Source organism: Barbatula barbatula, assembly GCF_947034865.1.
Source record: "Barbatula barbatula genome assembly, chromosome: 13".
Taxonomy (NCBI): domain Eukaryota; kingdom Metazoa; phylum Chordata; class Actinopteri; order Cypriniformes; family Nemacheilidae; genus Barbatula; species Barbatula barbatula.
In genome coordinates this window covers 18,719,068-18,745,335 of record NC_136776.1, presented here as the reverse complement: position 1 = coordinate 18,745,335, position 26,268 = coordinate 18,719,068, and the positions used below count along the sequence as shown (strand labels likewise).

Here is a 26,268-nt window from a genome sequence, read left to right as displayed (position 1 = left end):
ATGACCAAGAGGGTCTTGAGTGTCCTCCGTGAAGGTCAAATAACCAACAATAGAAGACATGATGAAGTGAGGTGCGTGTTTAGTCATTCAAAATTAAAGAAAAGACCAAATGACGCTTTGCCTTCGAACTCATTCTTCAGACACTAAAGTGACAGGGTTGGTTAAGCGAGATGCTTAAACAAACAAGGCAATGTTTTGTTAGTGCCACATGTTTTCAGTCAACAAATGCTGTATTTATAGTTTTCTCTGGATATTACTCAGGAACATTTTAGTACTGAGAAATAAACAGTTCAGCTTTAATTATTGTTGACAGAAGGATCTCCTTTCTGGTCCACCTAGGTGCCTGCAGCAGATGGCGGTGGATGGCATATCTGTGGACGATGTGTTCAGAGACTGTGTGTTTAAGAAGGACGAGAGAGACGTGGTCCTGAGAGCCGTTCGAATGGTGCAACCCGAATACCAACCACATTTATCCAAAGAGCAGCCACTATGTTCCTTGCCACTGGTGAAACGGTTCTATGCTGAGGTACATTTTTCTTTGTTTATTTTGTCTAATCTAGACTATGCTTTATATTTGAATTAATTTTATGCATGAATTAATTTCGTCATTTACCAGAGTTGTGTATGATATATTTCACCCAAACACCGTACACATTTCATCACCCATTAAAGACCTTGTTCCCATTCAGGAACTCTTCTTTAAGGACTATAAATCCTGTCGTACCCAAATACCAGCATCTCTATCATTCCATTAATGTAATTATTTTGTTAGCGATCCGCTTGAAAGATATGTTTAGTGAACTGCAAAAATGTAGGGACGCAGACGGACGCATTTAAACGAAGATGCTTTTTATAAGAAGATTATGTACCTCAGGCTGCGTTAAAAGACCTGCCTGAACACGTCTGTGTGTCAAAAAGCCGAGTCTCACAACCGTGACAGCTGTCATCCGCTATTTAATTCCTCCAGACAAACGTACCCAGACTATTTTTGGCCGCACTGGGTATTGTTATCAGGACAGTCTACTCCACCACCAATTACCAGCCAGCCCCCTTTTTTCCCTCGTTGATTCATTACCGCAGGTGCACACCAGCCCATTTGTAACCCACACCGACCACCTTTTTTATTTGAATGGAAACTTTCCTGGGAAGTTCACAGGAAGTGGGTCGTCTGGAGGTCTTAGCTGAAAGTGCACTCCACTGGATGGGATGTTAGTCCATCACAGACATATTAGAGTGTTAGTAATTCCCAGCAGACATTTATGTAATGATATATGTCAGAAATGCTCACAAAACTGCTCGCAAAATGCGATTTGGTCGCAGTCTGGAGGCCTGATATCATTTTTTTAAGGTTTTGGCAGATGGCCGTCTAGCAAACTGATATACCCCCGCCACCGATGTCATCGTCCATTGCAATGTTTTACTGTAGGCATCGTCCGATGCCAATTTGGGAGACATTGCCCAACTTAAGCATCTGTTAAAATCAACTTCGTCTTGTGGTTTCTGCAGGAACTCAAATATTATGACAAGATCTTCTCTGAATTTACTTTTAAAAATTAGGTGAAGTATTTACCTTTAGTATTAAGAGGTTAGTAATGCAATATCGCTCGAGAAAGGAGTGTGATAGTGCTCTTATATCAGCATGGCTTTGAGGCAATACAGCTTAAATCTTAAAATTACAAATAAATACAAAAAGTTCTTATTTAGAGGAAGATACAAGAGGATCTATAGTTGTGTAGTTAAAGATGACACAGCCACACACGTGCCATTTATTTTCCCCCTAAATATACATGGAAGCATCTGCGTCTTCATTTCACGTGGGAACAGAACGACACGTCCTTAATGCAGAGGTCAGCGCACGCTTTTCTTCCTGTCAGGCGGCAGTTCTCTGGAAATATGGGCCTCTGCCGAGCCGTCCCTATACACAACACAACCTTGTGTTCTGCCTGGCCGGGCATATTTGTAGTAGTCATCGCCGCCGGCATGATTTATCCCACCATAACCTTTTCGCTTATTTTGGCCGCCGTCCATGCGATTTCTGTTGAGGACAGATTTAGCGGACTCCCTCCTTCCCTGTCTCCCTGGCAAATATTAATGCTCAGGCCTTTCTGTCCAATCAAAATCCTTCCATGATGTGTTCGGTGATAATTCCCAGATGTCTGTGCAGACCGCGATGCCCCCCATCCCCCCCACCGAATAACAAATGGCTGCACATGTCAGCCGTTCAGAACGTGTCACGTTTTCTTAGCATCACTTAGAAGGCTGTTGCAGTAATATATGCCGTATTTACATTTTTATGAGACCACCCATTTGGCTGTCAGCCAGAACGCTAGACTCCTGCATGGGATTGCTCAACCTATTGATCAGCCATCTAGGTGTTGATTTTAATTTTTTTAAAGTAGCCTTAAGAGAAATTCTTTATGTATTAGTGTCAATAATGTTTGGAAAACTCCAGAGCCACAGGGTAGAATTCACACGGCCGGGAAACTGTGGCCTGGTAGCAATTCAGATATGCACTTGCCCTGGTGGCTTTTCACTAGCCCTGGGGAAGTTGCTATTTTTTTAATGAAGTGTAAATAGTCTTAGGATTTACGGTAATCGCACAAATGATGTCTTAATGTTTATTTTAATGCGTTTTAATCCCTATTAGACTTCACTTGCAGTTATAAGAAGGCAGTAATATTCAGTATAAAGCCTCCGGCTAAACCGTGTGCTTGTTGTGTAGCGAATCGTCTAGGGCTCACTTACAGTACACACATAGCTTGTTCCTTGTCAAAGCGTTATGAAGTCGCTTATAATGTTTCAAGGAATCCAGCTTAAGCAAACATCCACTGTTTTCAGTGGTAATGGAAAACAGAAATATTATGGAATCTTGATATACGTGTAATACATGGGATTTCTAGGCCTGTACGCTGAAAATATTGTCATTTTGTATATACATTAATATGTATAACAACAAATATTTACATAAAGCATATATGTAAATATTATATAGTATATTTGTATTATTTATACAAATAAATGACACGTATTTCTTAAATGTATACATGTATTTCTATAAATAAAAAAACACCAACATATATTTTATAAGCACAAATGTTTTGTAATTGATTAATCCCGATTTATCGATTTGGCGGCCCTAAATGAAATCTCACATTTGGTGATAACCGCGTCTTTCCTTCCGGTTGTCATTTTACCTGTTCCTTTGTGTTTTAGAGGGAAGGGATCTCGTATCCTAAGATGGACTTCAGTCTGGCAGAACTGCGGGATCGGTTCAGTCGTCAGCTTGATATGGAGGCAGCGACCACCGTCACCATCGACTCCGTGGAGGCCATGAAGCCTATCACCAACCACATGGCCAAAATGGTACAAAACCAAGATGCATCTTGTCTGTTGGTGATGTAATGTGATGTTAAGAGTACTGTAAATGCACAAGTAAAATATTTTATTTATACCATTTTATATTCAGATCAAAATATATGTGCGTATATATATATATAAATATATATATATATATATTTAAACTTTAGCTTGTGGGCCGGTATCAATATTTGGTATGACTTGGTGTAACACAGTGGGAATCCTCAAACATAGGAAAGTACCATAAAGAAGCCTTTTAAAGTCTCACACACACACACACATGTGGAAACTCCCAGATGTTCCTCGCAGCAGTCAACACATATTTTTCCAGGTTCCAGATATGTACCTGTAAACGCAGACATTTGTTCAAGCTTCCACCTCATGCCTTCCACTCCAAACTCTTTCTGCGTTGGCATTTTACTCCACTGCCCGTGGTCTTTTAGACGTGAACGGAGAAAGGTCCCTCGCGTCTCTGCAACATTTACGGTAGAGTCTAATGGAATACAAATGCGTTGTAATGCACCCCCCCTGCAGCCTGGTGAAAGCGTCACCCTTCCATTGCGGGGTCATCAGATCCGATCCCTGTCAGCCGGCTGCTCTGCTGCTCCGAAGGGAAAGAGAAAAGCACCCGATGAAGAGATGACCCAGTTTCTGCCAGGCGGCAACGACTGCATGATACTCCCGAGCTGTGTTGTGCGTTGCATTCACATCGTCATATATATGAGATTTCCATTTTTAGAGTCTAAAGTAGAACTGGTTTTACCTTAAATTGAAATTTAATAAGCACATCTCCACCCCTAATCTCAATCACTTAATCTAATGTAAACTTTTCTAAACAGTATATTGTGAACAAAATATCATGACAATGGAATTTTGGGGGCTTTTATAATCGTCAATAATAAGAAAGGAAATGTGTTCAACGGTCTTGATAATGCCACAGTTTTCTAAATTATTTTCTTTCCAAACTTCTTCTGAAACCTTCAACTGATGCAGTCCAGATCATCATTGTTGTTCAATCTGAATTTAGTGCTTTTGAATAATGTTACACGAATGCAATGAAGCTCAGAAGAAAAATGTACATGTATTTGAATATTTCTACAGAGAGACTTATTAGCCACCCAGCGAAAACGTTGGGAGAAAGTTCTGCTTCAGGCTCTGAAAGACAGGAAACAGATATTAGCCAGCAACAGCCAGAGGACATGGAGTACCTGTATATACCCTTACCTGTGTATCTTGGATGATCGGGAGTATGTGAACATCATGCTTCAGGTACCAAGGAATCAAACCTAATTTACAGTAATTTGTGCTCTTTTGCATTATGACACTTTTGTACAATATGATAGCAAAGATGTAGAAGGTTATCATTGACTCGTGAGAGAACATTTACTTAAGTCTATTTTGTTTCTTTATGTTTATCCCTTTTAAGTGGAGGAAAATGCTAAATGCTTTAGTTTTTTGTTTAATTGTCTTATTTAGACTTTAGACAAACAATCACCCAGTGGTGAATCTTTGCTGATCATGGCTGAGGAGATGGGAACCAGAGTACACAATATGTACTGCATCCAACAGAAGAGCCACGGCCAGATCACAGACAAATTGAGGAACATCTACAGCTCGTACGCTGAGCTCCTGGCACACGATTCTAAGGTATGATGTAGGGATGTTAACCGATAACCGATAGTAAACTTTTGACCGATTAATAGTATCAGTTCATTGATTTAAAAGGTGTGTTTATTTAAGTTTAATAATATTATTTTAGGTTAGGGAAATTTACCGAAATGAGCATCCCTAGTATGATGGGAATTCGATCCTAAAAAAAACTGTAGCTGGAATGGACTGTCAGTTTTGCTGAGTGTGCTCCAGCTTTAAAAATAAACTGGTGTATACACGCATTTGCTTTTATATTCGATTTACTGTTTCAAAACAGATCAATGACCAGTTGCCACGACAACGTTGGGTGAGCCTCGAGATGGAAATGTGTAACGGCCCGTCTCTTTTGAATGATGACACCCCTTGGCCGCAGGTCCTGATGGTACAACTAGGCAGCTTCCTGGTTGACCTAATGGTACGAGAGCTCAAAATTAAGGCCAATATTCTCAATCCCGCTCAAGAAGAGAAGCTTATTCCCATCCTGTATCACATGTACACTTTCCGAAGCAGTCGTAAGGTAAGTACATTTATAACAGTTCTAAAATAAAAGGGAAATAAATAAATGTAGGCGATCAGATTAGTTTTCTAGTTTTAGATATAATGTGTATCCAGTACAGACTCTGACGTCTGAGGCCAAGAGCATAAACCATTTCATCCTCACCTCGTCCCCTTCCATAACCTCTCACAGGCACGAATGTTTTCATGAATTATGCAACCATATTTTTCTATACAAATGATCATGGGTCAATGGGGGAACACTGATTGCTCTAAATCCTTTTTTACCGTCTCCTTAATTACCAGGCTGATTTTCCAGCAAAAGGGCTTGAGGAGAGAAAGACAAAAGCGAATCGAGAGATTTTTTTTACCCGTTTGTCCCCAGAGTCTCATTCCCGAACATTATGACCGTCTCACGGCATGGGCTTTAAAGATGCTGTGATGCTGGGTGTGCAGATGGCCCGTGCAGCGGGGAGAAGCTCTCGGTTTAGCGTGTTTGCTTTGTGGATTATTTATGTGACATGAATGCTGTCAAGTAGAAAATGCTTAGATTTTCTTTGTTTTAGGGTATTTTTACATTCCTGTTATCTAAAAGACCCTCAGTTAAGTTTATCTTAAATGTATGCCATGATGCTAGGGGTTTGTGGGTGGTTGCTATGCAGCGTCTGGGGTGGCTTGTAGGTCAAGCCAAAATTCTGGATTCTAGATATGCAACAACTCAAGTTAATGTTTCTTGAGGATACAGTAGGACATATTTTCAAAATGGTAAAATGTAACTTTTGTCTGTACAAATCTATATTAGATTGGCTTCATCAAGCCACACCCTATTGTGACACAAATGCAAAAGGAGGCGATGGAAACCAAACTTACCTTCGACTCCTACGTCATACCCATGTTTTGTCCGCCCATACCCTGGACCTCCCCTAAAAACGGCGCATACCTGCTGTCGCCCACGAAGCTGATGCGTTCAACCGATGGAGCCATCCAACACCAGCTTCTCCTAGAGAAAAGTCGTTCTGAAAACCTCCATGCCGTGCTGGACTCCCTCAACCAGGTGGGCAACTGCGCGTGGAAGATCAACAAACCTCTTCTAGACATCATCATCTCGATCTTCAACGACAAGGGAAGCGACAAGCTCTGCATTCCCCCGCCGTTGTCCGAAGCGCCCGAGATTCCACGCTTCAGCCCTCACGACCCTACGTACACCCAGGCAGAGAAGGCGTACATGAAGCGGGAAGGCATCAAAGCCAAGAAGAAGGTCGCCGAGATGCACAGTCTCCGAATGGATGCGCTTTATAAGCTGTCTATCGCCAATCATGTGAGGGACGAGATGTTCTGGTTTCCTCACAATATGGACTTTCGTGGGCGTACGTACCCCCGGCCGCCGTATTTTAACCATCTGGGTAGTGACGTGACCAGGGCATTGCTGCTGTTCGCCGAGGGAAGACCCCTCGGACCTGAAGGTCTTAACTGGTTGAAGATCCATCTTGTGAATCTTACTGGTCTGAAAAAGCGTAGCTCACTAACCGGAAGACTGGAGTATGCAGAGAGCATCATGGAGGACATACTGGACTCGGCAGATCTTCCTCTTGACGTAAGCGTTTACAATATTGGGAAAAAACACAACTTGCTATATTTGGACATGAAAATATGCCACAACAAAACAATTATTGGCTATTATAAGACTTGGCAATATTGACAACAGTCACGGTTTAACTGAACATGTATGTACACCAATAAATCTGAATAGATCGTCACTGGAAAATAAAACAGAATTTTTACACACAGATGTCAAATTAAGTAAGGAAATAAGATTGCTAAACGAAAAGAAAATAACAAAACAAAAAAATATATTATTTATGTTGTCAGCTCAACCAATAGGATAATCAAATGTCATACATTAAAACAATCTAAATTCAGAAGCTCTGAGGTAATTTTTTTGTGATCAGTGATACATCATTATACTTGTGAGTACTACTCCACAGTGTATAGTTTATTCAAATCTGTTTAGTCTCTTTTGTATTATTCAATTATGTTCCCAAACCAAATGCAGCATGCATTATTTTACTCGCACCTGAGCCACATTTTGTGTTTATTAAAATGTTTGTCACATTCCACGGTCCCTAAAGCGCCATGACCTTTTTTACAGGGTCGCAAATGGTGGATGAATGCAGATGAGCCATGGCAGGCGCTGGGTTGCTGTATGGAGATAGCAAATGCCTCACGTGCGCCCGACCACACCAAATACATCTCTTATTTCCCTGTACACCAGGTACTGACTCTTTCTAGATTCACAGCGTGAAATAAATAAATCCTGTCCTGTCTTTGCTTTTGAATTATGAACATATTTGGCTTTACTTGAATGCTAAAAAAGACCTTGCCAATTCAATAAAATACGTCTGCTGATGCCAGATGGCACAATGTTTTACAGTATCTTACATGCTTTTGCATTTTAATAATCCTCGGGGGTAAGTTAACATGTCCTTTATTGACTTTTTTATTACAGTCTGTGGCTGTTTAAATTTTTTCGTAAAAGCTGCTCTTGTGAGTGAACGTTTTCACATTCTGTCTTTCAGGACGGCTCATGCAACGGTCTCCAACACTATGCTGCCCTCGGGCGGGACGTTATTGGTGCTACTTCGGTGAACCTCATGCCCTGTGAAGTTCCTCAGGACGTCTACAGCGGCGTCGCTCAGCAGGTCAGTCGAACTGGGGCAGCAGGGGGCGGCAGTGGCTCTTTCTGCCTACTGTACTGTTGTTTCAAAACCTTCATAAACGCAAAGATCATAAGAAATGTTTTGCTTTTGACTCAGTTGATTTGTATTGTTTCACATTTAAACTTCAAACCATCAGTGCTGACAGGTGGACACTGCTACAATATACATGGGGGATGTAAAAAGGTTTTGGGATCACTTTGAACAACTGAGTCGACTGAGTCTCATTTTAGACGATATCTATTAATCTCCCGTCTACCGTTCTGGGAAGACTAAGCGAGTAAACTCTAAACTCTGTCCCTTCTGCAAAAAAACATCAGATTGTGCTTCTTATAGAAACAGAGAACATTGCAGTCTTTTCATTGTGATCCTGGCACAGTGCTGAATCAAAATGTGGCATAGATACAGCCTCATTGTTCCCGAACCCTTCATGAGAGCTGTTTCACAGGGTAAGCTCTCCAGAGCCCCGGTAAGACAGTCAACAGCTTTTACACCTCGTGTGAGTAATGAAGTTGCTCTGCCACTCCATGCAAATGAAATTTCATACAATTAGAGCCACAAGCATCATTAAAGGGTCCAGTGTGTAATGTTTTGGAGGATCTATTGACAGAAATGCAATATAATATACATAACTATGTCTTCAGAGGTGTATATATATAACATTACACAATGAAGCGTTATGTTTTGATTATCTTCGAATGAGCTTTTTCTATCTACAGACACCGCGGGTCCCCTTGCATGGAATTCGCCATGTTGTTTCTACAGTAGCCCTAACTGGACAAACTGCTCTACGGAGCGTGTTTCATAAATAAGATATCTCCTTCGGTGAAGAAGTGAAAATGCGACGACATCTTTGTCCTGTGTCAGCCACCATAGTTCATAACCTCATCGCTAGAGGCTGCACTAGACATTTAAATATCGTAAAAGTGTATTCAAGCATTATTCGTTTTTGAGGAAAAGGCTGAAACGTAATGAATATAATTTTTTTACGTTTGACAAAGTCATATTACGTCAAACTTAAATGTCCTGTCATATCATACCTGCAGCACCATTTATAAATCACAGATTTTTTATGTTGTTTCATGTCGATTTTAATACGGGATGTTCTGTCCCGTCTCGTAGGTGGAGGAGTTCAGGGTTCGAGATGCAGAGAAGGGTCTAAAGATCGCTCAGGTGCTGGAGGGCTTCATCAACAGGAAGGTGGTGAAGCAGACAGTGATGACCGTGGTCTATGGCGTCACTCGCTATGGGGGCCGTCTGCAAATCGAAAAGCGACTCAAGGAAATCGATGAATTCCCAAAGGTGACGCTTCTCGTTCATCTGTGAAACAAAACCAAAGTTGGCTCAGAGTTCAGCTGTCTCGACATGACACAAACCTTGTCCTGTGTGATGTTTGGATGAAGGTGGTCTGTACCTTTGAGCATTGCGGTCTGGTTTGCGTTCGAGCGTCTGACAGTTAAACGTAAACTCTGTGTCATGGGCACAGTGCATTTTGTATGTTATAGCCATACCATTTTTGGCATGGACATTAGAGTTAAGTCAAGGTTGAGCATAGCATGTTTTATTCAGACAGTCACAAGTTACATTTGTAACACTCCAGTGACCTCCTCAGAGAAAACCTAGTTAAAGGATGTTACCTTTTCTGACCAATGTTTAAGATTTAAAGGTGGATTATAAAATCAGTAAATCAACCCTTATTTTGGTCCATTTTATGGCTTGCTTCACTTCGAATGTCTCTGTGCGTGACGTGATGTGAGGATTTAGTTTCCCTGCGTTTGCATCACTCTTGATTTCCCAAGTGTGATCCTCTGTGGGCAACCATAGAAACAAGTGACGCTCCTCTACTCTCTCCATGGGGAGAATAAAAGGGGAAAGAATTATCACCTGTAGAGTCGAGGGATCTAATTTCAACTCGCTGCTTGGTAAAGCGCACCCGATGTTGATCATTTGGGATTAGGCGTCTTGTCGCTGACATTTAGTTTTAAGGTCCAGCTGTTGATGTTTCTGTTACCAAACGTATTTTTGGGGATATCGCGGCCTGAGGGAAGCCTCAATCCATGCTGGATGCTGCTGTTACTCTCTCTCTCTCTCTCTCTCTATCTCTCTATCTATCTCTCTATCTCTCTCTCTCTCAATGGCTCTGGAAGAATCATTGTTTTGGCAGTTCCATTTGACGCTGCCATTGGTCCAAAAATCACACACTGTTGCTTTAAAAACAAGTGATTGTATGTGTATGTGTGCATATCTGAAGACGTGACTTTTTTTGTATAACTTTTATCCCCAGGAGTACGTATGGGATGCTTCACATTACCTGGTGCATCAGGTTTTCAACAGCCTAAAGGAAATGTTTACTGGGACGAGAGAGATTCAGGTATACAATATCATTGTTATTAGAACCATTATACTAGAACAGCATGTGATACTGCTTAAATGTGTAGCCAGTGGCCTATTTTTACACGTAAAATATAAAACTAAAATCCTTTCTGCTACTGTTTAAGAATGAAAAGATTACGTTTGTTATAGCAAATCGTTGATGTAGTTTTTTCGGGCCACATGCCCAGCTCGCGAATTACAGCTGTAGGTGAACGCAACAGATCAAGAGCCGTCCTTTCACAGTCTCCCGTCGCGCTCCCCCAGGGATACAACCAGACATGTGAAATGTCCTCCACCTCATCTACAGACGCAAACAGCTTCCCAAATAGGTCAGACGCTATAGAGCGAGGGACTTGAGTTCAGGTAGTTGATCATTTCACAACCCACCCCAAGGCAGGCCTAGTACGGAGGGGTGCTTTGAGACCGAGCGCTCTGATGAATGGATGCACTTCAGGCAAGGCCTGCTTCCAGATGAATAGAGGAATTTATCTCCCACAAAGTGCTTCCGAGGTGCACCTTGGGAGTGTGCCATATCACAGGAAGAACTGTTGCTGTGGATCAGCAGGTCCTTTAAACACTTCCCACCTGTGCATCTGGATCTTTCCAACTAGCACAGGAGGAGCCCCGAATTGAACTTTTTTGGGCTGCCAGTTTAGCGTGTTATTTTTCAGGCGAAGTTAGCACAGCGGACAAATAACAGATGGTTTTCTCGTCAAGGTTGGGGTTTTCAATTTCAGTTTTGCTTTTACGGTACATGGGTCCGATTTATTATGTAATTTCATTTTAAGAGTCTAAAAAGTTCAGTTTCAAATAAATGCATCCTGAAGTTGATGTTGTGACTTTTTATCTTTGTGTCTCAGGATTGGCTGACGGAGAGCGCTAGGCTAATTGCTAAGTCGGGGCGAACGGTGGAGTGGGTGACACCACTGGGACTTCCTATTGTTCAACCCTACCACAGAATGAAGAACCAAATGGTAAGCGTCAACATCGCGAGAAAAAAACCTAGTGTTGTGCGAGGTGTGATCCGATAGCTTTATAGGTAAAGTCCCAAAATCCTAATTTAATCTGCCCAGAGTGATTATACTCGAAAATGAAAGTTCATTCAACACACATTTTCCCATACAGCCCTTGTAGTGTTCTTCCTGTAGATGTTCCACTTTACTTCCTCAGCAGGGAGTCCGTCCTCCCTCCACCTAGCAAGCCCCCTGCTCACTGCTTGTCAAAAAGGTCTTGTGCCGCTTGGAGTGAAACGATGGACTAACACGGTCTAGGTTTGCATGCAGACGGCCCGCACCGCTGTCAGATAGTATCAGCCACACAGCTGAGGTGGCACAGCGGTGGTCCGGGTGCGCGGGGAATCCAGCAGAGAGCATCTGGCAACCCGTCTGTTTCACAATTGCTGATTATTTGCTGCCACTGCTGTTGCTAGGCGTGGCCTAATACCATATTTACTAGATATCCAAATATTTTTCCATAAATGAAGCCATGTAAGATGGGGCACGATATTAAAAAATTATTACTTTTTTGGGTCGGTTCATTAAAGAAACAGTTCGCCCCAAAATTTTAATTCCATCTTCATTTACTCGCCTCGCGTTCTTCCAAATCTGTATAAATTGCTTTGTTCGGTGGGCAGAGCAGGTCGTCGTCATCTTAGCAGGTCGTCGCCATCTTAGCAGGTCGTCGCCATCTCAGTACATATTATTGGACTTTTTATGTGATTTCTAATGAACTTCCTCATTAATCAAAGGGCCGGTGCCCCCTGATAAATTCTTCACAATTTAAGCCCCTTTCTTTGGCTGTGTTGGAGACGTGAAGGCCGTCTATGGCATTTCTGGTACAAAACATCAAGCCACAGGCTGTTTGAAGACCATGTAATTAATGCTCAGCGCTTATTTTTCAGCTTAATTATCATTAGCTTCTAATTGTAATGGTCCGCTTGCTAAATTTAGCATGAAAACAGCTGCTTATCGGAAAATGTGTGCCGCGTGACATGGTTCTTTTGAGTTCTAAAGGCCCTTTATCCTCAATAGCAGCGGATGGGTCAAGGTCAGAGGTCAATAATGTACATCACCATTTAGAGCATCAACCTTGGTGCAGCTAGACTATATTTATTCTGCCCAGCGATTGAGACAACCCTCTCCAGGCGGCCACACCAGGGGTTTGCGGTTCTCCTGTAAATGTCACACTGACGAGATTAATGTAGCACCATTAAGACCCCTATTAATCACCAGCGAGCCCCAGCTCTAACTCCACCTGTTAGCTGCAACACCCCTACACAGATGAACTGCATGATGGATCTTAATGACCCTTAATGGTGTTGGGTAAAGGATGGGTTTATAAACCCTTTTTATTCAAACGCTATCTGTTAATATCTTCGTATTACAATTTTGGTTTCGTTGGGTATTTATGTCTTCCGGGACACGTAGTGGACTGTCAGGTTAGGTTTTGGGTGTTTCTCATATTGGGCAAGTAGTTCATGAGGATTTTGGTCCATGTGGGTGTGAAGCTGTTTGACATGATGTGCTGAAGCAATCTCAGGTGTGAGGAGCATTAAGCAAAGCCAAGAAAGTCTGATGTTGTTTTATTAGCTGTGGGTTATGAATCTATTATTTTCTATTAACTTCAAATGAAATTGAAATTGTGTGTTAAATCCAAAGTTATCAAAGTTTTGTATTTAGATATATTTTATTAGCATTTTGAATTAGCTTTTGTCTATTTTTTAATAAACATTTACTGTATATTTATTTGTTAGCTTTTATTTAATTTTTTTTATAGATTTTGATATCTTTTTAATCAGTTTTTATTTTAGTTAATTTTTTTTTGTTTTTAAATTTTTATTTAGTTTTAATTTTGTTATGTGCTTTTAGGTTTGTTTAGTTTCCAGTTAATCATTTAGTTAACATAACATCATTTCATAATTGTTAATAACAATTTAAACGTCAAGCTTTTTTACTTTGACAACAGATATTCAATAAGCTAATGTTTATTTGAATTCAATTATCAGAAATGTTTTAATAGTTTTAATTTTGGTGTATTATAATAACCCTGGTCATATTCAGCATTTTCTTAAGCGGGAATTTTTAACTTGCAAACAAAAATTTGATTTAATTTCATCAAAAATTCTTAAATGTGCTTTTGTGGAAAATGTGCTCCGCCCCAGTTGTCGATACCCAGTGATGTCACCAGGGCCACTTAAGTTTAACTATAGTGTGCTAGTGGTGTTTCAGCACGGGCCCTCTAGCATAACAGAGGGGAAAATAGATGGTAAATGCCATTTATAGTTGACATTTTACTGCTTCCTATTAAATTTGAAGGTTTTCAAGAAAAGTCCAGTAAGTCTCTTTTCTAACAAAGAGGTGCTTTCTATCTATTTTTGCAATACAACCTCACAAGATACTCGGATTCAATGTCAAAGTCACGTAAACCCTCATTACCTTTCAAACGTTCTGTGTGTGCAATACAGAACAAAATCCAAATAACTATTAATCTCAACCTCCTACTTCAAACTTAATAAATCCGGCGTTTTATCACGCCGTGGCAATGTGACTCTTCAACCGAGGTCACGTCTCTGTGATTTCATCTCTTCCAACCCACCCTTGATCTTTCTTTGAATGGGAAATGGTGTATTAATTAGATGCCGTGGAAATGGGAGCGTGACACCGTCATAACAAAGTCAACAAATAAGCCGGGGTGAAATCGGCGGTATTTATTCTGTCCCTGTGCGGCCCTGTGTCTGTAGATAGAGGGAAAGAAATGGCACTTGGGAGGGAATCAGACTGTGGATATGCATCGCTTAAGCTAACTAATGTGATTGTTTGCTGCTAATCACTTTAGAGGTCACTTTTGGAGGCTGAAATGTTTCTTTCACAAGCCATACATCAAGTAGAGTCTGTTAATATTGTGAGGAAGACAGCGGGGTAGAAAGCCACAGGGAATCGCATGTCTCCTGTGCTTTGGTGGCCAAACGCTTGAGGTGCCCTTGAAAAGAGCATGTGTGAAATGTTATGTGGGTGGGATCTGTTGTAGTCCCTGTTTACAGTTTGATCCCTAAAGGATATATAGAGCCGTGCTGATGTTTACTGCTAATGCTCTTATGATCCAGAATGTTACCTTTCAACTTCCACATCCTGCTAATTGGCTAAAGCTGAAGTTTTGCTTGGTCTGAAAGGTAGATCAAGAGCTGGGTGCTTGATGATGCAAGGCAAGATGTTTTTATATCGAGAAGATCAGGGTTTTGGCCTTTACAGCAGTGGATGATGAATCATCCATTTTAATTTATCTTTTAGCAAAACGTGCTGTTGTTTTTGTGGAAAGGTTGAAAAACTTCATGCTAGGCTTGGAACTTTGTTACAGCGGTTTCATTGCTGTAATTTTTGTTTTGATGGGGCTTTGTTATCCAGGTGTCCATTTATTCTACCCATATTTCACCCTTATGTCATTCCAATCCTGTATGACTGACTTTCTTCTGCAGAACACACAAAAATATATTTTAAAGAATGTTGGTGCCCATTGACTTGCCACAAAACCATATCTTATTTTGTGTTGCATAGTAGAAAAACGTACATGTTTTGAACGACATCAGGGTTGACACGAATCTGGTCAGGATTAAAGAGCACTACAGAATAAGTGAGGAAGATACCGTCCCGCTTCTCCAAAGTGTGTGCTGATCAAGAGCATGTGTGCGCACAGACAGCTGTCCAAACCAGGAATTATTACATTTCAGATAGGAATCCCTTCATCACTGCCCGGGCGTCACGCCAGCAGGACAAGACGGCTTGCTTTGGTCTCGCTTCCCTTCGTTCTGAGTTACTCCGAGCAACACAAAGCAACAGATCAGTGTATAACACAAACAGTTGCAGTCTTTGATGTCGTTCGGCCAATACATTTGCTTTGTTTACTATAAAGCATAGCTATGACTGCTTTACAGAGTTAATATTTGTATCACTTTGACACATTCATTGCAAATTGTTATTTATGCTGCATAATACCGTCCTATTATAATTTACATATTAGACTGTGTTTTCCGCTAATGAAAGGATGGCGTTTAATGATTTGATTTAAAGGAATAGATCATACAGAAATAAAAATCTTTCATCCCTCATTCACCCTCATGTTGTTCGAAACATGTGACCCTTTCATCTGAGCAACACAAATGGAGATATTTTATCAAATGTCTTTGTGGTTTTGTTTCCATACAATAGTAGTCAATTGGGTCAGTGTTGTTTGGTCACCAACGTTCTTGGAAACATTTTGTGTTGAGCAGAAGAAAGTCAAACAGTTTCCAAATAACATGAGGGTTAGTAAATGATGAAATTATTATTATTTTTGACTGAGCTATCCCACTAACCTTCAGTAGTCAACAATTATTATGGGTTCTATCAAATGTGTTGCTACGGAGTTCAAATCTTTTTCTTGAACCTGCCTGATATCTTCTGTGGATTTTGTTGCTTCTGTTAATGAGCTTTATTAGACTCATAAATCTTTTTTCATTAAATGGCCCCATCTGGTTTCACCCTTCACCCCACACTGTGCACGTTAACCCAGAGGTTTTTGGAATCTTTTTTAGTGACCCATTTATAGAGCCAAACCCGGTTATGATGCATTTAGGTCACAATGACCCTGAGAGAAATATTCAAGAATGAGTAAAGCTCCCATGTCTCTGACGGGTCCTATACTGTGAGCAGTCGCTCACTCAGGTGTATCGTGTCTTTGCATCTACGTGATGGATTGCAACCTTCGCTAAGGTTGAGCTACTCTGACTGTGTGAATAGTATACTTGTGTGGGTATATGGGAACATCTCTCTTGTTCGCATTCTGATTGGGAGTGTCCTACTCAAATTTCTGTCAGATGTCTTTGGGGAAGATCGATATTAAAACTTGAAGGTCACTCTGGCGCGTTTAGAAAGACTATTGATTGTAATATTCGTATGTGTCGGTTCATACTTGAGGTCAAAGAGGCAGGTTGCGTACAGGCTTTGTAAAATCGAGATAATATAGATTTCATCTCTTCTATCTCTTCTTATAAATGTTTTAATAGACTTTTATATGGAGTTAAAAAAAATTAGCAGGTCAACAATCTTAGAGTTTGACTTCTTGCAATATGAAAAATGTAATAATTGTTTGCTTTGTGTCGTAGCCACTTCCACATGGGATGCTCAAAGTCTCTCTTTGTTTTTCGCAGCTCAAGAGCAGCATGCAGAATCTGAATATCCACATCGGCCATGACGCCAATGAGTAAGTGTCTCCATAAAACTGTGACCCCTGCATTGATACGTCCCTGATCTCTGACCCCTAACCACATTTCCATGCACTCCTATTAATAGTGTTTTTACCTTCATAGCAGAGGACATGAGGATTTATTTTCTCATAGCCGCCATTTGTAACACTTGCCTCTCTGTCGCTATCTCTGTTTGAAATATAACATTGCAGGTTACATAGGTTGTTAACATTTGAAGTCAATGATGTCATATTGACACTTCTAGTGAAATGGTGCTCGACAGGTCAACTTATAAATTCTTGTCTCACTTTAAAAAAGTACCTTTGAACCAATTTGTTTTCCGAATCTTGATTAAAAATCATCACTTTTTTATATTGTTTGCTCTAAGAGGCCATCCACTCGAGACACGTTTAGCTGTTCATGTAAATATTTTGTATCGTATCGACGTTTCGTCTACACTGATCCAGCATTTTGGGAGCCGGAAATCGCTATATTTGAAACCCGGGTTCCAGAGTGGATAAATCTGAAAACGCCACCTTTGCATTTTCGTGTGTACAGCCCATCCGTTTATTTTTTGAAACCATGTTGTCATCACCCAAATGCGCAAAGTTTATGCGAATGCTCCAAGCGTCACACACTGATTCGTGGTTTATACCACATCGTTTTGAGTTGGTTTAAGGGTTTCGTGTGTGTCCATATATTTCTTGAGGTGATGCTGTGAAAAGGGACGATAAAGATTGGATAGGGAAAGCTCTGGGCACATGGGCTAAGTATTAAGTATTAACTTTCGTGCTTGATGAACAAAACACAAGATTATGCCAGAAAGCACATTTCGTCTAGCCTTCAACGAGTGAAATAATGTCTTAAATGAAGGCAAAGAGTAGTGAAAATAGGAAGCGCATTAGACCTTAAATGACTCCTCTCACTAATGTTAATCAAAGAACAAAAGAAAAGAGGATTTCAATTAGATTTTGTAGCTTTAATAAGGATTCTTCTGTATTTCATGTATTTAGCAGGAAAAATTGTAAAGTATATTTCTGTCTATTTCTACCCTGTTAGACACTTCTTATCATGGGTTGGATTAGCAAAATAAATAGTGTACATTTAATTTCACTATACGTGTGCGATTAATCGCAGTTAATCGTACGAAAAGGTTGTGATTAATCGTGATTACATTTTTATCTATTGACAGCCCCAGTTAAAACAAAACTGATCCCACATCGGCACTGAAGTTAAGTTCCATTCTGTGCAGTATTCACACAGCTTGACTGGTTTTAAATGTGTCTAAATAGCAAACTGGTGAGTAGCAGGATCACTCTGTTCTGGTGCCATCCGTGGCCGGCCAGCATTTATTATGTATGGAGACCCTGGAGACTATGACACAAGCAGAAAGACCCTCAGATGAGACGAGTGGCATTTCGTGTTGAAATGTCACTGCGGCACGTTGTCGGTGTCATTTATTGAATGGAGGGCTACACGGAATGGACAATGATCTCACATAAGCAGTGGTTTTGTCATCTGCAGACACGTGTTTGCATTCGGAGACGAAGATTATATTAGGAAAGAAAAATCTCAGGAAATGTCATGCATAAACAAGTTATAAACAACATCATCTTTTATCAAACAAACTTTTCTGTTCTTCCATCCAAACAACAAATGCTCAATCCATACTATTTAATACACCCGCTTCGTTTTTAGCTTTAACCAAGCATACTCCTCTACACTTAAGAAATATCTCTTATGCCTCCTCTGACAGCTTCAGATGCCATCTATCTGGTTCACCTTCCACCAGAAGCTGCGAGGACACGATTAAAACCACTTACAACGGCCCTCAGTTTTGTGCACTTGTACTTCCCTATCGCTGCCTCTGATAGACAACCACAGCAGAACTGGGTTGAGACAGGAATCGTATTAGCAGAACCTCGGGTGTTGAAAGGGATCCCCGTCACCGTCCTCCCCAGGCTGCCTCGCTCTCCAGAATCACTCTCAGCTAGACCGACAGCCGCCCCTGCAATCGTACGTCTCTCGCAGGCTTTGAGAAATAGCAGAAAGCCACCGGTGTCTCCGCCGAGAACAGACACCGCCATCCGGTTCCACTCAAAACCGGGCGACAGGTTTCGGTGAAGCCCTGTCAAAGCTCTCCTGTAGTACTTCATTACGGCATATGCAGCTTTCAGATGTTAGATATGCGTATAGGTGTTGAAAGAAATATTAAACCCTCATGCTGATATAATAGAGGTTTTCTGAGGACAGTTACAGGTAGATTGCACACTACCCATGCATGACATAAACCACAAACCGTGTACTCAAGGACTCGGATGTCCCTCAAGGGCTGTTATTAGAGGTTTGAATAGGCCCTTATTAACGTGAAGACCTGAATAAACGATGAAATTAAGAGGGTGTTAGCGTAGCGCCTCTCTCGTGGCCGTGACCTGATGCCATCTTCAGATGTTAGCCGATATACTGTAGATTCTATCTTGGTACATTCAGTACATACCATAATGTGCTATGAACAAATGCACATTGCTGCTATACTGTACGGGCGCCTTCTGAGTAGGGCTGTTGAACGATTCATCGCGATTAATCACATCCAGAATAAAAGTTTGTTTACACAATACACTGTATGTCTGTGTATTTGCATGATTGTTTTTATATTTATAGCACATAGGAAATATTTGCACGTCATTTAAATTGTACGTAAACATTTATTGACTTTATATTTTTCTTAAAAACATGCATCTATGTGTATGTTTTTATAAAAACAAAATGTATATGCACAGTACACAGACATGTATTATGTAAACGCGCTTTTATTCTGGATGCGATAATTGTTTGACAGCCTTACGTCTGAGTGTTCAATCCGCTTCACTCTTGATGTGTCGCAGTGTACAGTTATTGACAGTAATTATTGTTATCGTGTTAAAGTCCCCATGAAATCAAAATGTTCTTTTCATTCATTTTAGTACGAATATGTTAGCCTTAATGAATGGCTGTTGCATATTTTGATACCAGTCTTTCAACCCCACTAAATGGTAACACTGTGTTTTCTTTGATAACTCGCACACCAAATAGGTTAGAAAACACCCTTGGCCTAATTCACGGTGCTGTTTCATTCACCGGTTCCTCTTGCGCACGAGCCCAGCTGTTGACATACAACACAACTCACCGGGGAGCAGACATGACCCCTGGGTTTGTCCCGGCGTATCCAAAGCCCTGTCCATTCATCTCAACTTCTTTAGGAGTGAAGAACTGGTGTGGACCACCCACAATGCCATAATGTGCTTTTTCTCTCTGTACTCTATCAGCAGCTGAAGGACTTCAAGCTTACATTAATATTGTCAACATCTACAGTAACGCGTCAGACTTTGATTTTCACTGTAATCCCCAATATTTGCATTTATATGCATAAACATTTGCTGTTTATAACATTTGAATAGCTCCCAGCGCTTTGGGAATCACTGTTTTTATTAGTTGTAGCGACACACATTAATATATACCTGGAGCGTCTGATATAAGGGTAATGTAATATCTTGAGCCGGTATAAGCGCACACGTTACTCTCAGCCGGTCTAGCAGGTGCTTGGCGTTCACATGTGTCTAAGTGTCTAACTCGAACGATAATTATACTGCCCACCTGTTCAGTGATGTATGTCTTCCGGCTCTACAGGTGTGGGTATGACTCGGTGAGGAGATTGTGAAAGCGGGGCCCCAATTATCCAAGTATGCATGTACGATTGAGGGAAAATGAGTCTTTCCTTCTTACCCAGACTTTTCCTTTTTTTTCTTGTGCCTTATTTAGGAAACCAGACAGCATGAAGCAGAAAAACGCCTTCCCTCCTAATTTCATCCACTCGCTGGACTCCACTCACATGATGCTGACTTCACTGCATTGTTACAGGTGATGAGCCAACTCTTACATTACACATCATTCATTAGGAATCGATTAAAGGTCAATTCTCAGCTAAATTTGATGTTTTAATCTCATATCTTCCCAAATCTGATTGTTTGTTTGTGGCAGGCAAGAGAGAAGGATTTGAATATCTGAGGTCCATCTCTGAGCCAGAGTTACTATCGTTTTGTTTGTAGTTTTGATTTTAATTTTGAATAAGATTTTATATTTGTAGCTTTTAGGTTATTATTTTGTGTACTGCTCTGTAAGTTATGTGTTGTAGTTTTATTAACATTTTCATTTGGCTTTTTACATTTTTTTAGATTTAATGTAAATTTTTGTTTTAAATTTAGCAATTTTGTTTTGTAATGTTGACATTTTATTGTTTATTTTTATACTGCTCTAGAAGTTGTTTATTGTATTTTATTTAATTTTAAATGTTTTAATATTTTATTAATGTCTTTAGTAAATTACATTAAGATAGCTTTGATCTTTGCTCTCTTTTGCAAATCTTGTGGTGCACCATTTATTTAATCCTCTTCTTTAAAACGTTGAAAGGTATTCTTCATAATAAGTTATGTAATATTTACTCTTTTGTGTTGCAGGGCCGGTCTCACATTTGTATCTGTCCATGACTGTTACTGGACCCATGCTTTAACTGTGGACATTATGAACAAGGTGTGTAAGGATCACAGCGTTTACTGCAGGATGAGTTTAATGCATATTCTTTCAGCAGGAATGGGTGTACGGTTTGAGGTTAACCACTTAAGCTTAACTTCCAGATGTTAGCATGCTAAATTCAGCATATGTTCAAAAACTAACCCTGTCGGGTTATTTCGGTATTGAATGGCCAAACCTCTGATCCTCTCAGCTGAAGCAGTTTTTGGAGAGTTGCCATCAAACAGATGAGGCTTTTTTTAAATATGTATACGTTTTGTATTTGCAAAGCCCCTTTATTTAGATTTTAATAAAAAATCTCAGATTATTATAACAAACGGGTGATGCATATATTCGCAGAAATTAAATACAAAAAACAATCTTAATACATACGTAATACTGCTTTTCGCTGCTATCCTTATCTCCATATTTCTTGATTTTACTTTTTTGCCATAAACCATTATTTTCAGTCACCCTTTGTTTGTTTCCTGAAAAACAGCTAATTTGGACATGCCAGGTTTCAGAAAGACAGTAACGTTTTAAAAATGAAATTTTAATATTAATAGAAGTTACAGTAAATGAAAAATAAATATTATCAATGATAAAGAACAAATAACAATCGTTTATGTGACATTAGTACACATTTAAACACAATTACAGTTTATTATTAGTATTTATTACTGTTATATTAGTGTCAAATCCAGCGAACCCGTTTCATGTTGACATTGACCATAAGCTGCTCACTGGATGTTAACCATCATTTAATAAAATTTGCTACTTACAAAAACGTACAGTACAAACTTTACAGTATCTATATCCCAAACCATATTCAGCCGTTTGCTCTTTTACTTTTATCTTGTCCCATCCCTTTCAACCCCTGACGCTCAAAAGACTGTTTTTAAAATGCGACCGTTTGAAAATAATGAGAGCCCAAAATCTGAGAGGAGAGGCGAGGGGAAGATAGTATTCAAGTCGGCCAATAAGTGGTCATAATGATTGACGGAGTGCCCTTTGTCATCCATCCTCAGGTGTGTCGTGAGCAGTTCGTGGCTCTGCATAGTGAACCCATTTTGAACGAGTTGTCCATGTTTCTTGTGAAGAAGTATTGCAGCAAACCTCCGTAAGTCCCACATCTGCTTCTTTAACTGTCGAATTACATTAGAAAACAAATTCATATACATTTTGTCAATACATTTTGTTCCATAAATGCATTTATTTTACGAACCGTGTAAAACCCTACTACAATATTTGAAAGAAAAATGAAGATGATGTTACTTAAACCTCTTTATTTCTAATCCCACAGCGATGTATCCAAGCCAAAGAAGTTTCAAGAATACTGGAAGATGGTTAATCTCTTAGCCAAGGTTCCTCAGACGGGTGAGTTAACACATTACCCATCACATCCTCAGCGGCTCGACCCCCTGTGATTGACAGCTCGGCGGCTTCGGGCTCTTGCGTAACGATTCGTCTTCCTGCAACCCCGCACATGTGCTTTAAATGTGTGTTCATCAGCGAGATAGATCTCATTAAACTGATGACAATTAATTCTGTCAACTGGTTAATCCAGTTACGTAACGTAGCCCGGGAGGAAACGCACAGGACAACATACATTAGCCGGCGAAATCGGAAACATCTGTCACGTGTTGAATCAGCAGAGGCTGAAAAAGTAAATACAATTTCTATAGGGAATAAACGTCAGTGTTCAAGGGTCAAGAGCATTTAATGTCAGCAAGATTTATTCACTGTGTAACTGAGCGCGTCGATGTATTTCTTCGATTTTGGTCGTGATAATTACAGCTGAGTCAGGAGGAGCTATTAGATTCAGGCGTGTTGTTGAAGAAACCCAGAGAAGTCAGTCACTCAGTGTTTTTCCAGGATCCCATCTTATTAACACTAATGAAATTGGCTCTCTCAGGGGACAGCCTGTTTTCTTCAGAACAAGGTTACATCTTGTGCCTTGGTGAACGCGCATTAAAACCACCCACAATTCCATTCATGAGACGGTCAGTCATTGCTGAAACAGCCTATCACAATTCTACATTGTTGCGAAGCAGCTTTTCAGCAAATGCATATTAAATCATACAGTAGACATAACAGGAAAACCATATAGAAATAAAACCTCTGTAAAATATAGAGACGGCTTTAAAGCAACAACATAAACAAACGTATTGTGGCCCAAACTTTACTTCCAGTATCTGCAAATAACAATTAAATGATTATCTAGCAAGTTAAAAGTGCGTCTAGCCAGTATTATTTTGGGTTACCACCGGTGAAAGAAACGTTATTTGGCTAAACTTAAAAGCGACAGTTACACCACCCATTCAACAAATTGTTTATATAATAAAAAGAACATACAATCAAATTCAACAAATTGTTTATTTAATAAAAATGACATTCAATCGAATTCTATGAATTGTTTATTTAATACAGTTATTATACAATAAAATGTGAATTTTTATTCATATTAATGAACTATAAAGTTATATTAGGCGAGTGCGTGCGATAAAATCCTCTATAGAATAAATATAGAATACATGCTTTACTAAATGTAATAAATATATTGTCTGAGGGATTGTTATAAGACCGATGTATTAGTGCTATTTAGCACGACTGACCAATCAGAATCAAGTATTCCAGAGAGCCATGTAATAAACCTGCCATTTATGCCATGCAAAGAGATTCATTGACAGAAATTGTCTTGCAAGAAAATGTTCATTACGCTGCATTGTTGTTTATGGTGACTTTCCGCCCATTTAAGCACATTTGACCTAATTTTGAGAAACAAGTTAAAACGAGTTAGTTTTATTTTTTTTCATGATTTTGCAGTAAAATATCAGAGACCCTGTGGTACCCATTTTGCGTAAACCTTTTTCTGGACACACTTGTAGTGTTATAAAGCAGAAAAAAGGAACTGCCTCTGGATCAGTGTTGTTTACGTCGTACAAAATGATGTATAGAAGTAACAAGTAATATTGTTGCTAAAAAAAAGCACACATGAATGAGAGCGCACAAAAAAAACATTAAACCATGTTGTAATAACGGTTTAAGCTGGGCATCTGTCTCTTACCACCTTAATCCATTAACTGACCGCCACCCCGCAATTTCAGTTGACTTTATAATGAGCGCTTAACTTGGCATCTGTTTAAAGTGTCAAATATTTTTTCTAAAAGTCTAAGTGTCTGTGTAATCATGTAATTGCTCTCTCGCAGGTGATTTCGATCTGAAGAAGGTGAAAGAATCGGTGTATTTCTTCAGCTGAGGAGCGCATCGTACTGCTGATGGACAGGTTTCATCAGGAAGCCAAGGGCTCTTCACAGACCTCATCAAAACCGATTGCTGCTTTTCGCTGCGCCGAGAGCGTGCGTGAACTGGTTGATATCTTCGAAATGTATGCGTGTGTGCGCCCGTCTGTCTTGTCATATTCTCTTAAAGACATCACTTAAGCTGCGAAGAAGAGCAAACAGCAGGAGTCGCTCGTGTGGGTGCGTGTCTGCGAGAGTCCTTTGCCGGTACGAAGCAAGAACGATCTCTCAGCAGGCCTGTGATCCGCTTACGAGGGTTAACGCTGGGCTTAGTAGCCGAACCATCCCGGCTCTCATCGATTTCAAGGCAACCCATCTGAAAGGTTCTCGCTGACATTTCCACTTGGATATGATTGACCCCTTGTTCACACATTCACAAGAACATTTACGATAACAGAATGCTAACACGATACATGTTTAACACACTGTTGAAGACGTACTATATGTCGAAGACTTTTAAGCACTTAAATGAGTTTTGTAAATAAGGCCTTTTGATAGATTCAGTATAGAGGAGCGGTGTATTATGAATGAGTGCTTATCAAAATGTGTAAACATGGCATCGTCGAGAAATAAAGTCAATATTTTTGCACGACGGGACTGCGAAAGGTTAATTGCTATTGAAATTTCAAAACCCAATACATCGCCTCAACTCACTCTTGCTCTAGTTTTTCTTTTCCGGAATTTCTTATTCAAATAGGCAAAATGAACCAAAACCGATTAACAGACGTCATTACACAAGCGTTGACAACAATCATTGGTTCATATCGTGGGCTGTCTCCATATAAAGGTTGCTTTAGCACAAAATGTATGAAGTCTAAAAGAAAAACAAATATTTCATTTGTTGTAAAACATGTACGGAAGAATATGTCACTTTTATAATTTTTTATTAGATAAGGACTTGAATATTGACAGCCTGATATATAGAAGTTTTAGTCGTAATGTAACAGAGATGAGAATTTCAAAATTGTGTTCTGTACTCTTCATGTGAAGTTCTCATCAGCATCAACCCTCCAAAACCCATATTTCACAGCGAAAAAGTAAACAAGTTGCTCTCAAATCAACTGATTGGATGAAACTCTGCCGTTAATCATTTCTATGCTGGCTCAAATCCACCAGACACCGCTTAAGAAGTCAAGCACTCTTTAACCATCAAAAGAATGGGTTTCGTAAAAAAATAAGCGTTTTGGCAGTCATGTTTCTCATATTGCTAAACAGTCAGCAGCAAAATAGGTTTGAAACGCACATTAAATTTTCAATTCTTTCGGTGGATGCATTTGTGTATGATTTATCACATTTATAGATGTAACTTGAAAAGTAAAGCTTCAAAGCTTTCCCGATTGTCCATGTTTGGATAATTTGACTCAGAGGTGCATCTTGAAGCGGCCGTTGAAAAACGTTATTGTTCCCGATGAACGCTACATGCGGCAGATTTAGCGGAGCTGGCTGAGACAAAACCCAGAGTCGGGTTCATTTTCATAGTACTTGTTTCCCCAAAGTGCAATGCGTCTGTGATAGAGCCTGTCAGTTTAGGGAAACTGAGAACAAAAAAACGCAGTGAATGAGGATGAATGACTTAATTTACCCAGGAGACAAATGTATCCCTTTAAATATGTGT

The 26,268-nt window shown here is 39.9% G+C and overlaps 1 protein-coding gene across 1 annotated transcript in view; it reads left to right on the top strand.

Annotated features, from left to right (window-relative positions):
* Positions 1-25,843, top strand: part of polrmt (polymerase (RNA) mitochondrial (DNA directed)) — a 30,544-nt gene extending 4,701 nt beyond the window's left edge. The window contains exons 5-21 of the mRNA XM_079471578.1: positions 340-526; positions 3,214-3,363; positions 4,459-4,626; positions 4,834-5,004; positions 5,285-5,524; positions 6,305-7,096; positions 7,652-7,774; positions 8,079-8,201; positions 9,339-9,518; positions 10,501-10,587; positions 11,450-11,563; positions 16,771-16,823; positions 20,605-20,703; positions 21,300-21,372; positions 22,380-22,471; positions 22,655-22,728; positions 24,561-25,843. Of these exons, the coding sequence (XP_079327704.1) occupies positions 340-526; positions 3,214-3,363; positions 4,459-4,626; positions 4,834-5,004; positions 5,285-5,524; positions 6,305-7,096; positions 7,652-7,774; positions 8,079-8,201; positions 9,339-9,518; positions 10,501-10,587; positions 11,450-11,563; positions 16,771-16,823; positions 20,605-20,703; positions 21,300-21,372; positions 22,380-22,471; positions 22,655-22,728; positions 24,561-24,610 (2,776 nt within the window). The 3' untranslated portion in view covers positions 24,611-25,843. The remainder of the gene's footprint in view (positions 1-339; positions 527-3,213; positions 3,364-4,458; positions 4,627-4,833; positions 5,005-5,284; positions 5,525-6,304; positions 7,097-7,651; positions 7,775-8,078; positions 8,202-9,338; positions 9,519-10,500; positions 10,588-11,449; positions 11,564-16,770; positions 16,824-20,604; positions 20,704-21,299; positions 21,373-22,379; positions 22,472-22,654; positions 22,729-24,560) is intronic.
* The last annotated feature ends 425 nt before the right edge of the window (positions 25,844-26,268 follow it).